The 13,705-nt window shown below is 36.3% G+C and overlaps 2 protein-coding genes across 2 annotated transcripts; one reads left to right on the forward strand and one right to left on the reverse strand.

Moving 5' to 3' along the window:
- Window positions 1-1,471: 1,471 nt before the first annotated feature.
- Window positions 1,472-8,425, reverse strand: cenpu (centromere protein U). The gene is made up of 12 exons (XM_042737978.1): window positions 8,072-8,425; window positions 7,068-7,173; window positions 6,651-6,909; window positions 6,452-6,545; window positions 3,563-3,679; window positions 3,384-3,480; window positions 2,949-3,045; window positions 2,789-2,867; window positions 2,654-2,701; window positions 2,191-2,252; window positions 1,866-2,022; window positions 1,472-1,643 (listed from the first exon to the last, which is right to left on the reverse strand). Exons 1-12 carry the CDS (start codon window positions 8,129-8,131, stop codon window positions 1,521-1,523), a joined length of 1,299 nt encoding a protein of 432 aa, XP_042593912.1. The 5' UTR covers window positions 8,132-8,425; the 3' UTR covers window positions 1,472-1,520.
- Window positions 8,426-8,885: 460 nt separating this feature from the next.
- On the forward strand, window positions 8,886-13,040 carry slc25a51b (solute carrier family 25 member 51b). Its single transcript, XM_042737980.1, has 2 exons — window positions 8,886-9,033; window positions 11,166-13,040. The coding sequence occupies exon 2, from the start codon at window positions 11,234-11,236 to the stop codon at window positions 12,149-12,151; it is 918 nt and encodes a 305-aa protein (XP_042593914.1). The 5' UTR covers window positions 8,886-9,033; window positions 11,166-11,233; the 3' UTR covers window positions 12,152-13,040.
- Window positions 13,041-13,705: the final 665 nt, after the last annotated feature.

A 13,705-nucleotide genomic window follows, 5' to 3' on the forward strand; every position in this document is an offset into this window, starting at 1 on the left:
TCCTCTATGCCCCGCCTTCTGAAACGTGTCAATTTTCACAAGCCTCATCTCTCTAAAAAGCGAGGTGTGCTGTGATTGGCCGAATGCTACAACGGGCGGATTCTACAAAAGAGCGCAACTTACGTTGGTCTTGCAGCAACCACATGTGACAACCCCTGGCTGGACCCATTCTGCGATCCACAGTGCAAAGTTGATGTATTTCCTCAGCGACCAGCACGGATCAGCTCCAGGCATGACGAAGCGGATATCGTCCTCTTTTGGAATGCCAAACAAAGTAGTTTCATTTCACATTGAAACACACAGCGTTTATACGACATAGCGACGGCAGCAACAGCAATACTACAACGAGAATAAAAGATATGCCTTCTTTCTTTGCGTGAACATCTGGGTGGCGTTATCCAAATCCTCCCACATACTGACGTAAATATGTGGGGGCGTTAGAACGAGCCGTTTCGGGGGGCGTGGACGAGTCTTAACTTTTATAAAGAATATCTCTTTGAATTTGAGACTTTAGTCTTTGCAACTTCACAGATCTTCTTTATTCACCAATAGCTTGTAACACTCCAAAAAGAAAGGAACATTTGAAATCACATCATATATGACCCCTTTAAGGCCTTAATTCATGGAAGGGCAAATTAGACACCCAGAAACCCTGAAAACAGCAGAGATCCAGGAAAAAACAGGGAAAAGTCTAACCTCTCGCATCCATTCCTTATCCTGTAATGGTTTGTTTTCCATATTTGAACTATTTCAGGGTCGGTAAGAACAGAGCTCACCCGTGACATCAATGAATGGCATATGTGCATTATAAAAGCCATCATTAGCAAGTTCTGGGTGACTGACCCAGTGTCCGGGGCTCAGACAACGCTGTACTGTGCACTAAAAGAGAACATCGAGCACCTGAGCAGACGATACTTTTCTGACAGTCAGTGGTGCAAGTCTAACCCGAGGCCAGAGATGATGGAATCACCAAAAAACTGTGGGATATTAGTGAGAAGTTATGTGGCATGGCTTGAATACACAGACACACACACTGCTGTGAGAAAATTATTGGTATCTTTTCTTTTGGTATATTAATGTGTCCTTCAGTCGGAGTTCTGTGCAAACAAAGTCATATTTACAAGCAGGAATCTTAAAATTCTAGATGAAAAAGCCCCCGAAACACCACTGAGATCATTTCTAGCCTAAAGCATCGTCTCTATATGATTCTCTTATCAGACAAGCTCATGTGGGGCATTAGAGGACAAAGGGTCTACATGACTAAGCCCCATTTCAAACATTACCACCATGAATAATAAAAAAGTATTCTTGATGCATCAGTAATAGAAATGATAACAGTAATGAAAAGACCTATTGTCAAATGTATTTACAGAACAACAGTATTAAAGATAATAGGATAGCTCGTTTAAAAATATATACAGTAATACAAATAGCATAAATTCCTAAAACTAATAAACACTGTGACAAAGTGTACCATTAGATTAAAATTGTTTATTTGTTGAGCTGTACAGTGTGTGTAGTTATTCATTTTCTGTTTCATCTAAGACCTGCTGTAGATGGTCATTAACAGTCTTTAGCTGGTGCTCGGTTCCCATGATGCACCTGGCTTCCATCAACATGGCAGGCATACAGGATGGGCCATACTGTCAGACAAAAGACAGAAACGAAATGAGAAATAGATCAAAGAACAATAAAGCCCATAAAATATGATGAGATGATTTGCTTGTACAATCATTTTATGTACACAAGCACTTTGAATTACCATTGTGTATGAAATGTGCTATATAAATAAACTTGCCTTGCCTTACAGAGCTCAATAGGAATGAAAGATCAACAACAAATCAACTGACTGCAGACTTGCTCACCGTTTCTACCTCATCCGGATGAGCTGTGCGGTGCTTCAGGTACTTTGTGTTGAGCTCCTGCAGGTTGGTGAGCAAAGAGGAACCTTCTCTCAGAGCTTTGAGTCTCTGTTCCATCTCATCATGATCTTTCTGAAGGTTTCTCAGCTTTGTCTTTCCCCTGAGACAAGAAACTCATTTCAATTTTGTAGTTACAAATGCATTACTATGAATTGAACAAGTAACTTTTATATTAAAGAAAAATCCAGTTCTCCTTGATATGGTGCCTTTACAATAACAGATCTCAAAATTAACATCAATTACTGTATGTTTACTTGTCAGTGCTTACTTAATGAGCTCATTATTGGCTTCCACAAGTCTGGTCCTCTTCTGATTAATAGTGCTATTGATCTGAAAGAGAGAACAATACAGTTAATGTCTGCAAAGCAACTCTGCTATTCAACATTTCCAGTCCAAAATTTGGAAAAACCATTGTGAAAAATGGTTCAAATTTAAAATAACCATTTTCTATTTGAATATATTTCAAAAAGTAGTTTACTTCTTTGATGGCAAAGCTGAATTTTCAGCATCCAGTCTTCAGTGTCACATGATCCTTTACAAATCATTTTAATATGCATTTAAATTGTAATATTTCACATTACCGTTTTTACTGCATTTTTGATCAAATACAAAGAGTCTTGGTGAGCATAAGATACTTATTTTATGAACATAAAAAACTTAATTATTTCAAACTTTTGATGTGTAGTTGGTAGCTGTATATTGCCCAGATGAGTCATGTAATGGAGAATCACCTTGTTATTTTCTCTTTTCACATTCCTGAGCTCCTTTGTTGCTGTGATCTGTGAATAAATGACACATTTTTATAATTATGTCATCAGCAACATTTCCATTTATTTTACATGAAAAGATCTGAAAAACAGTCTTACTATCTCTGAGAGCTGCTCCTCAAATGAGCGACTGACAGCATCAATGGAGCGTTTGACTGCTTCAGAGTTTATGGTCTGCCTGCAGAAACCAGAGTCAAATATTTAAGCACTTGACTTCTGTTTATTATGAAGACACTGGATTGATTAGTGCAATTCATACTTATACTGAGTGACAAACTCCTGGAAACTATCGAGCACCACATCAAGATCAGTTGGACTTCTCAAAACCCTGGGCTTTTTAGAGGGGCCAGTGCTTTCTGAAAAAAAACAACAACAATTTTCATTCATCCAACCAATTTTTTTTTTTTTTTTTTTAAAGAATATTTAATTTAAGGTAAACATTTTACCAGATCATGCATTCCCAATACATTTTTAAATCAAAAGTTTTGCAATGTTGTCATTCATTATCATTTCTGTGCCGTTTGGTTGGTTTTATGCAACCTATGTTTTTTGAATAGGAAAATGAATGGGGAAAAATAATGCAAGAACCAAGACAAGCTTCATTGCGTACTATTAAAGCATTTCGTGCATTAAAAAAAAAAAAAAAACCTTTAAAACAACTAACAAATAACTTAACAACTGTCTTGTTTAGTACCTGATGAAGATGAAGATTTCCTTTTTTGTTTGTGGCCACTTTGCCGTTGACTGGACGATCTTCTCTTTGCCCCCTTAGACTTCTCTATGCTTGGGTGCTGTAAAGGACGAACTGAATTAAAGTGCCATATTTCATATATCATACATGTAGATACTGATAAATGAAGGCATGAGACATACAAAACTTTCGTCCTCGTCTGTCAGCTCCTCTGAGGAAGGAGGTGACCTCTGCTGTCTCTGAGCCGCTCCTAGGGTCGAAGAGGTTTCTTTTGCTGACCTCTGACCTTTTACTGCTTCCTGGAAAAATGAGGGGGAAAAAACATGCATGCATGAATGGGTGCCGTCAGAATGAGAGTCCAAACAGCTGATAAAAACATCACAATAATCCACATGACTCCATACCATCAGTTAATGTCATGTGAAGAGAAACACTGCATGACTGTAAGAAACAAATCCATCATGAAAATGTATTAACTTCAAAAAATTGCTTCTGGATAAAATATGAATCTTCTATCCATAATATTGCTTTCTCCAGCGAAAAAGCTGTCTTGTCTGAATCAAGATAGAAATATGCACTGAATCATGAGACAAACATTGACAGTTTATAAGTGAAAACAGTTCTAAACAAATAGACTTTTTCCACTGGAGGAAGCAATGTTATTATGGACTTGTATTTCAGCAGGGAGCAATGGTGTGAAGCCAAATCAATGGATTAGTTTTTTTTTTTACAAGCACACAGCATTTCACTTCACAAGGCATTACTTGATAGACTGGAGTGGTGTGGATTACTTGTGGATTATTGTGATGTTTTTATAAGTTGTTTGTTTCATTCTGACGGCACCCAATCACTGCAGAGGATCCATTGGTGAGCAAGTGATATAACGCTATATTTCTCCAAATCTGTTCTGATGAAGATACAAATTCATTTACATCGTTCATGGCTTGATGGTGAGCAAATTTTCATTTCTAGGTAAACTTATTTTTATCTATGCTTTCAGATCTGGCCACCGAGATTGCGTGCGCAGAGGAAAGGGATCACGCGTGACCCCGGCGTGTTAAGCAGGACCACAGGGAATGCTCCAACAAATGAAAGACATGATCAGTAGAGGGCAGTCATGTAACGTACTGAACTGCAGAGGCAGAGAACATTAATCACTTCCTTGACAATTTTTCTGTAGGTTTAATACATTTGGCCCAAATCTTGTTATAAATTTTTTTTCTGTATTTTCTTTGCTGTACTTCTATTATTATTATTATTATTATTATTATTATTATTATAGACAAAAATATCTTTAATTGAAAAATATGAATATATGGTTGCAATAATAGCCTATTTTAGTTAAAAAATATATATTATAGACGTTTAATTTACTTCTGTCAAACTATCAATCGCGATTAATCGCTTCCAAAATAAAAGTTTGTGTTTACATAATGTTTAAAATTGTTAAAATTGTACATTATATTAAATTGTAAACTTTTTGTTGTAATTGAAATTATATATATATATATATATATTATATATATATATATATAAAAAATACACAATACATACAGCATATATTTTTCTTAATATTTACATGCATTGTATTTACAGTACGTATCATAAATATAAATACACACATTTAATGAACAAAAATTTTGGATCACATTTGACAGCACTTTTTTATTAAAATTTACATGCCATTTGTGTGTGTAATTACAGTACGTATACATAAATACTACACTAGTACAGTCACAATTCTATAATGTAGTTCAGTTGTTATGCCTACAAATTTCTTGCCATTTGTATGTGTGTAATTTTACAGTATTTTAACATCCTAAATACAAATTTCTTGCCATTTGTATGTGTGTAATTTTACAGTATTTTAACATCCTAAATAACTACACTACTTGTGAATAAATAAATAAATAACAGGAATGAATATGCAAAATATATTTGACTTAAATAATTAACAGATTAACACAAAAGAAAAAGACTGATGGCAAAGTATATGCTGCTGAGTTTGGTTCCTTTCTGTGTAGCGTGGCGCTCTACAAACAAGATCACAGAAAGGAAACCGAGATGACAGAAATAAAAGTAAACACGCTGCAGTTTCGAATGAATTGTGTGACTAAAAATGACTAGTTTTTTTTTTTTATTAATTTGTTTGTTTTAGCTGTTCAATCACGCCAGCGTTCACTTTATCTTTAAAGTCTTTATCTTGTGGTTATTTTTAGAAAAACAGTAGGGTGGTGTTATAACAATATTGTAGACCTACATAATGGTATCTAAATATGATAATTTTATGCTATACTAGATCTACCACATCACCCTCTGGATGTATAATGGGCAGCAATAAACTAATTTTAGAAACTCATACTTCTGTGGATATTTTGGTCAAAGTAACTCAAAAGTAGTGTAACTCATTACAATTCAGAGACAGTAATATTGTAATGTAACTAATTACTAGTTACTAGTAATACATAATGTACATTTTGGAAGTAACTTGCCCAACACTGTATGTATATATAGGCAAGGCAAGACAAGTTTATTTTTATAGCATATTTCATTTGTATAGCACAAAATATAAATGCAAATATGCACAAATGACAACTTTTGCATCACTCAATTTGTTGCTTTTTAATTTACTTTTGGTAAGACTTAATAAATCAGCATGCTGACTTTGTTTAGCTATAGGCCTATAGCAGCCTACAAATCGACAATTGCATGCGGAAAGCGCAATAAAGTGTGCATTTACAAATAATTAAAACGTAAATGTCCAATCCCATTTCACTAAAAATAAATATTAACTATAATAAAACTTATATCCAAACTAAAAATATAATATAAAAAGTATAAAACAATCATAAAACTAACACAAAACGAATTCTCATCAAAAGCAGTCTGATCTGGGGCTTATTTGATGTTTAATTCATGGCAGGTTCCTTCTTATATCATACCCCGGGGTTCCTTTAGGCATTTATGCACATGCACACTCTACAAAACAAGCGCTTGTAGAGCACATGCAAAAATACATTGAGGGTGAGTACATTTACATTTTTGGGTGAACTATTCCTTTAAACTCTCACCTTGGCTGTGTAGCTTGTGGGAGTTGATGTTCTTTTCTTGCCTGCATCCTCTCTGTGTTCTGATATGGTTGGCAAAGGTCTGCCTTTACCTTTTCTGTAATCACATAGAAAGCCTTTACATTAATATGCTGATGCATAACCACGGCTGCGTACCAGAAATCCCTCTGAAACCCAGTGATCTCACAGGACCACACTCTACCTTACTACTGATTTTGCTCCTTTATTTGTTGTCTGAGGTGGTTCCTGGTTCTCTTTGGATGAAGCTTTCTTATTCAGTGCCTCAGAAACAGCTTTGCCTATTTTCTTAGCCTGAGTAACTGCTGTCTTATCAGTGTCTGTTACACCAAGAACAGGCTTCCCAGCTCGCGGTCGACCCAACTTCTCTGGAGCAGACTTTTGGTTCTGTTCTGGTCCAGGACTGAGATCTTCTTCCAAAGCTGTGCTGTGAAGGGGGTTCCCTGCAAAAAACACCAAGAACTGAATAAAGTCACCTTCTGGACTTAGCCTACATAGAAGCATTACTTTCAGGCTTTGTTTTCAAAAAGTGATGACCACTTGCTTTTATGTTTTTGCTTTTCCCCCAAACTACAGTACACTTATTACAGGACTGTCATACCATTAGGAGAATACTGATCTCCTTGAAAGAAACTGGCTTTCTCGATGGATGAAATGTCCAGTGGCTGTGAAGACTCCACTGCATCATTACTGCTCTGTTTTGCACTCTAAGAAAAGACAGAAATTAACAACAAATTCTGCCAATTGTGTCCAAACCTTTAAGTGCATATTACTGCATGTACAGTAGCTAGCTATATATATATGTATATGTATTACTTAAGTCTAAAGTCAATACTATATTTATATTTATATACTATAATATGTTTATTATGTGTACTATATTTATATACTATAATATACTATAATATGTTTATTATGTGTATTAAATTACACATATAATTTAATGCTTGATATTACTCATATTAATATTATAAACAACAATAAAATATTTATCCCATAATAAAAATATTGTTGTTATCAAAATAACATGCTTTACGAATTAAGTCAAAATATAAAAAGTATAAAATAACAAACATATACAAATATGATACATGTCATATTATTAAGTTATATTAAATACTATATTATATACTAAACAACAACAACAAAGAGAGATGATTTATTATTACATTAATATTGGTGATATTAATATGATGTTTCAGGAACAACTTATCAAAAAATAAAACGTATAATATTTCATATGCTACATTAATATGTCGTATAATACTATCATAAAAGAACAAAAACAATTTCTTATAAATTATAAATAGTGGTGACATTAAAAAACGACATATTTCAATAATTAAAAGTAACAAAAAAATACAAATACGTATAAAATATACATGTAACGTTACAATATTGCAAGTCATATGAATGCTAGCAATATTAGACGCTATATTTTATCTCATAAATAATAGTAACAATAAAATATTTGTTATTACCTAATATAAATGTTGGTGGAATTAATATTATGTTTCAGGAATCACTTGATAAAATATAACGTAATTAGGATTCAAAAGAGTCTGATGAGAAACATTAAACCGCTGACAACAACTAAACACTCACCTGCAGCTCGCGCTGAACAGCTTTCAGAGTTTTCGTCATCCTACTCATCTTTGCATTCATTTAATTACATATAATGATAGATACAATACTCACTAGCAATAAAACAAAAACAATCGTCTAATTACAAAGTAAAAAAAAAAAAATCTCCAGCGTCTAACAGTCATAATAATTTTACCGCGAATGTTTGAACGCTTAAACTGGACCATTTCAGACACGGGGGGTATTGAACAACTTTATGGTGTGCAATTTATTTATACAAACGTAGAAAGGAGATTTTACAATTAATTTGAATATATACCGTATAAAAATAGAAATTAAGAAAAGTATTTCACTATTCACGCATTATTTTTTAACAGAATAAAATATGCTATTTAAATTACCCCTACAATCGTCTAAGGAAGAGTCCTTCCCTGTTTCGTGGAAAGCACACAAGGCGAAGCAACGCGTCATTTTCATTCCGACCGCCCCCTGCTGTTCTGGTTCTGCACAACGCGTTATTAGATCTACAGTACAAAGACATAATATCTATTCTATTTAAATTAATTATAAATTAGTTTTTAAACGTACTCGTTTTATTACAACTAATTGTCGCTGCAAACAAATATGTTCTGTTCGTTTTATGCATAGTTTTGCTTAATTATGTGTAAACTGTAATCTATGATGCCTGTTTACAGTCATCACAAATCTGAGGTTTGTGAATCTGAGTCCATTCTAATCTCTTATTTTGTGTAAGCTAAATAAATAAACAACCCTTTCTCTTGTTGTGTATTATGGTCTCTGGCGTCTTCTAGTGGCAACTTACTTACAAACGCCACGCGAGTGGAAACACTAGAAGCGATTCTTTCGTAACCACTTCCGGTCTAGCCCTCTGTCAGTCTGAAGTGGAAATACTAGAAACCAAAGAAGCTCTGAGTCGGTACCGCCTCACTTGACCCAACCAGCCCCCGGACCACAACCAGAAGGTAGTTAATTACATACATCTAGCTGTACGAACGGCTCAGATTTATATAATCACAAACATAATAACTTTTAGTAAATAAATTCGCGGTGCAAACATCTGAACTTGTGCTGTCACAGTATTAGCATTAGCTTCGCGTAGGAGTGTGTTCTTGGAGCGCTAATAACAGTTAACGTCATGGAACACGTTTAAACAATTAAATCATAACATACAGGTCATTTATGTTTATTGAAGTGATATTTGAAAGTTAAAGACTCTCAATTATTACTGTTAGGACATGCTGTAGTCAAAAAGAGCAACATAATGTAGTTTATAGAGAGAAAATATTTAGTATATTTTATGTATTTAACACTTATATTGGTGCCACAGGAGATAATACTTCTATGTTCGTGATATTGGTGTTTGATTTTGTCTATCCACTGTTTTTGTCACTGTAGTGCTAGCAGTAGCCTGCTAGCTGTATCCAACACATGTTATGATTAATAATGGAATGTTATGGAAATTAAATATTTCATCTGCACATATGACACCAGATTTTAAACAATGTGTATGTAGCATACATGCAGATGTAATATGTACGTATGCAGATGAATCAGGCTTTCAGATACTCTGCAAAGAGATGATTCACATAAAGTCCGATCATATCAAGGACATTTCAGCCACACATGCTTAAAGTGCTTTATAACTGTTGTGTCATTCTTAAAAAGCTACATATGTAAGTGTTTAATGAGTAGTGGAGTTGGGCAACTGTCCAGCTGGCTAACACCGAGCTGTCATCACTGCTGGGTCATGATCGTGCAGAGTTTTAGTCTGATATATGATGGTGGACAGTTTAAGTCTTGTTACGATGGCAGCAGATTATTTCATGACCCAGTCCTCAATATGACCTTCAGAAGTCCCTATAGTGTCCACCACATGTGCCGTTTTATTTTTGGAGAAGTCTTGCACATGAGTTGTAGTTACATCCAGCCTACTATTGGATTACTGTGCATTATTCTCATGGCTTTTTAACAATGTTAAGGAGTAAATGTCATGATGAGAACTGGTATTATTCAGCCTCATATCATTTCAGATCCATACAGATCCATTTCTTTCTTCCACACAGCAGGAGATGTTTAGTAAAGTGAAACTGCTCTTTCATGTAAGGCAAAAGCACACAGCAAACATGGGCTGTCGAGCTCCAAAAAGCACAGTAAAACACCTTATATGACAACGTGCACTATATTTCAAGACTCGTAAAGTAATTATAGGTATTATACGTTTTAATTTGTTCTACTGCATTTTTAAACTTAAGCAATTGTTATGACAGATTTCACATAATTAACATATAAGCTTGCACAACATGTCTTGTGTCCATGTTATATATATATACTTGCATTGAATAGAAAAGATCAGTGTGAACGTCTCCTTTTATGTTACACATGAATGAAGTCACACAAGTTTGGATTGACATGGGGGTGAGTCAGTAATTTTGGGTGAAAATGTAACGAATAGATATCACCATACTTTCCTAGTTGATCATTCACAGTACATTAAGACAAGTGGTTAGTGTTGCAAGTTTTCTGAAGTGTTTAAATATGCAAACGAGGCATTATGTAATTAATTATGCACTAATTTGCATACATTTCCAGAACAGAAATCTGAACACTGGATAAAGCCAGGCTCAAAAATCCTGTTTAAATCTAAAATTTGTCAACATAATAAGAGATTTTTACAGAAATGGATGTCTCTTTTTATTCCATTAAAAAAAAAACAAAAAAAGAACATTATAAACTCAAATTTTACTTGTGCATAAACAAAAACAATGGTTTTGCCAATGTTTTTTGCCTTAAGATGATAATGCACAGCATTTATCATAATTTTCGATTTTATTTTTAATCTTGCCATATTACAAACAATATAAAAGTTAGGTTTTATGTTGATAAGTAGCCTGATGTCCTCCTGTCCTCTTTCTGTCTAGGTCACTTGATCTGTGGTTAGGTAACGCGTCTTATCTCAGCAGTAAATTACGCAAAACAGTTTCAAAGATTAGACTCTTGCCTGAAACCACCGGCAAGTAAAACACGTTTGGATTGGATCAGCTCTTCAAGATATGTTTGTTGACTGTTCTTATGCTATATTTTCTCTTTCCTACAGCTTAAAAATGCTATTGATGGGTGTTTACCTGGATCACTTCTGCTGACCAGTCCAATGCTTAGTTTTCTATGGGGGTGGTTACTACTATGGACCCGGATTCGGCCCGGCAACCACAGGGCAATTTGGGTAAAGGTGGCCATGCGCTGATAGGTGCCAATCTGGGCGCTCGGGGAAAACACTATGTGTGTGGCTCGCTTGCTGCGTTCACCAACATCATCGTGACCTTTCCTATTCAGAAAGTGTTGTTCCGGCAGCAGCTTCACGGGGTCCGAGCGACCGAAGCTGTCCGTCAGTTGCAGAGGGAAGGGTTGAAACATCTCTACCGAGGGCTTCTGCCTCCACTACTGCAGAAGAGCACCACCGTGGCCATCATGTTTGGGCTGTATGAGGATTTTTCCCGGTTGCTTTTGCGTCACGCTCACAGAAGTGGTGTGCCTGAGCTTGTTACACGTAGCTTCGCTGCCGCTCTGGCCGGGACGGCTGAGGCTGCCCTTACGCCGTTCGAAAGGGTGCAAACGCTGCTTCAGGATCACAGGCACAACGGGCGTTTCAATAACACTGCCCACACCTTCCGGACTCTCCTGCGGGATTATGGTGTGAGGGAGTGCTACCGTGGGCTGGTCCCAGTTTTGTTGCGAAACGGGCCTAGTAACGTTTTGTTCTTTGGCTTGCGTGGGCCAATTAAGCAGCGGCTGCCTGATGCCCGAACCCGTATGGGTCACATGGCCAATGACTTTGTGTGTGGGGGGCTGCTGGGGGCGGCGCTGGGTATCATGTTCTACCCTCTGAATGTGGTCAAATCTCGAGCTCAGGCTCAAGTCGGGGGCGAGTTTGTTCCTTGCCATCAAGTGCTGATGACGGTGTGGCGGGAACGAGGCGGCAGCATCGTGCTGCTCTTCCGCGGAGCGACGCTCAACTACCATCGATCTCTTCTGTCATGGGGGATCATCAATGCGACTTACGAGCTTCTCCTGAAAGTTTTCTGAAGACTGGGGTGGATAACGGAGTGCACTTTTTCCGAAGCAAGCCAAATTGAGGGTTTTTTACCTCTTTAAAAGAGGTCTGGACACTGCCAGCTCCTTAATGTCTGCACTTAAAGGGATAGTTCACCCAAAAATGAATTATTTAACCACACCATGTCATTTCAAAGCTGTAAGAAGATATATTGAAGAATCTTAGTAATCAAATGGTTTTGTGTCCCATTTTGTGTCCCATTGACTGCCATAGTATGAAGTCAGTGGGACTCAAAACTGTTCTTCAGAATATCTTCTTTTGTGTTCCACAGAAGAAAGTAAGTCATGCAGGTTTGGAATGATGTGAGGGTGAGTAAATGGGTTTTGGGTGAACTGTCCCTTTAACACTTAATGATCTGTATAATTGTGGATGGACAGTATACATGTGCTGATAACTACATAAAGTCTATCCATATTACTCGGCTACTATAAGTGTTGTAAAATGTATCGCCACATGCTGTGTAGTTGTTCTTTTACTCACTTTTTGGGGGTCTGTGGGACACGGATGGAGAAAGCACAGTGCTGCACTACTGACAGTACATTTCTACTATTTTCTGTTGTTTTGTTAAAAGAGCTGATGCACAAACTCTGGACTGGAGCATGACAAGCCATGTGTCATCATAAGTGTTACGTGCAGGTTGGCCGAGGGTTCGTAAATGGATGTGACTTGTGGACCACACAAAGCGAGAGATGTCTGTACAAGCCCATGGTGTTAGTGTTTTTGCCATTACGAAAAAGTCTGATGTATTCAAAGATGTGTGATCATTTTCATGAAATGCTGTTTTTATGTAACAAATGTTTTGTGACATGAATGTCATTTTCACATTGTTGTGGGTGGAAAGTAAACAAGTAATTCCTCTTATTGCATTTTGGGTGTCATTTTTGAACAGTTCATGACAGTTTAATCCTCATGAGATCAAAACAGACTTTACTTTTATTACTCATCTTATAGTAAACAATGTTATTTTACATGTAATTAAAGATAGATATCATATATATACACCAAATATGACCAAATATTCGGTCTTTTGTATACTTAAATATTAGGTATATTATTGGTAGAAATATTATGCTTAGAGTATCTGTTCTTAGCTTAGCAACATGGTGACACCATGCACTTGACATGAGGAGAGTTATTTGTCAAGACCGGGTTTACTTTCATAATTCTTTTAAGAGTATACATATTTGAAAGCAGCTTTACAGATTATATTATGTATCATTGCCCTGACAATGACCCAATTGCATTTGCAATTGTATCAAGAAATCTGAGCAATAGAATTCGGAACCTTTCTGTCCTACTTTTGCATGTTTTTCTGAATGCAATTTTTCTTTCTCTTCAAGCCTTTCAGCATTTACACACTTTAAAGCCCTGTACTTAACCATGGCTGACATAATGGGCTCAATTGCACTTCCCTCCATTCTGCTCAGACAGAGTTACCCTCCGGTGGACAGAGGAAGACACGGAAACATCCCATCACATGGGGTAAAATGGCATTCAAGGACAGATGCTTTTAGAGCCTTGTGGCG

This window comes from Cyprinus carpio, chromosome B14, assembly GCF_018340385.1.
Source record: "Cyprinus carpio isolate SPL01 chromosome B14, ASM1834038v1, whole genome shotgun sequence".
Classification (NCBI taxonomy): Eukaryota; Metazoa; Chordata; class Actinopteri; order Cypriniformes; family Cyprinidae; genus Cyprinus; species Cyprinus carpio.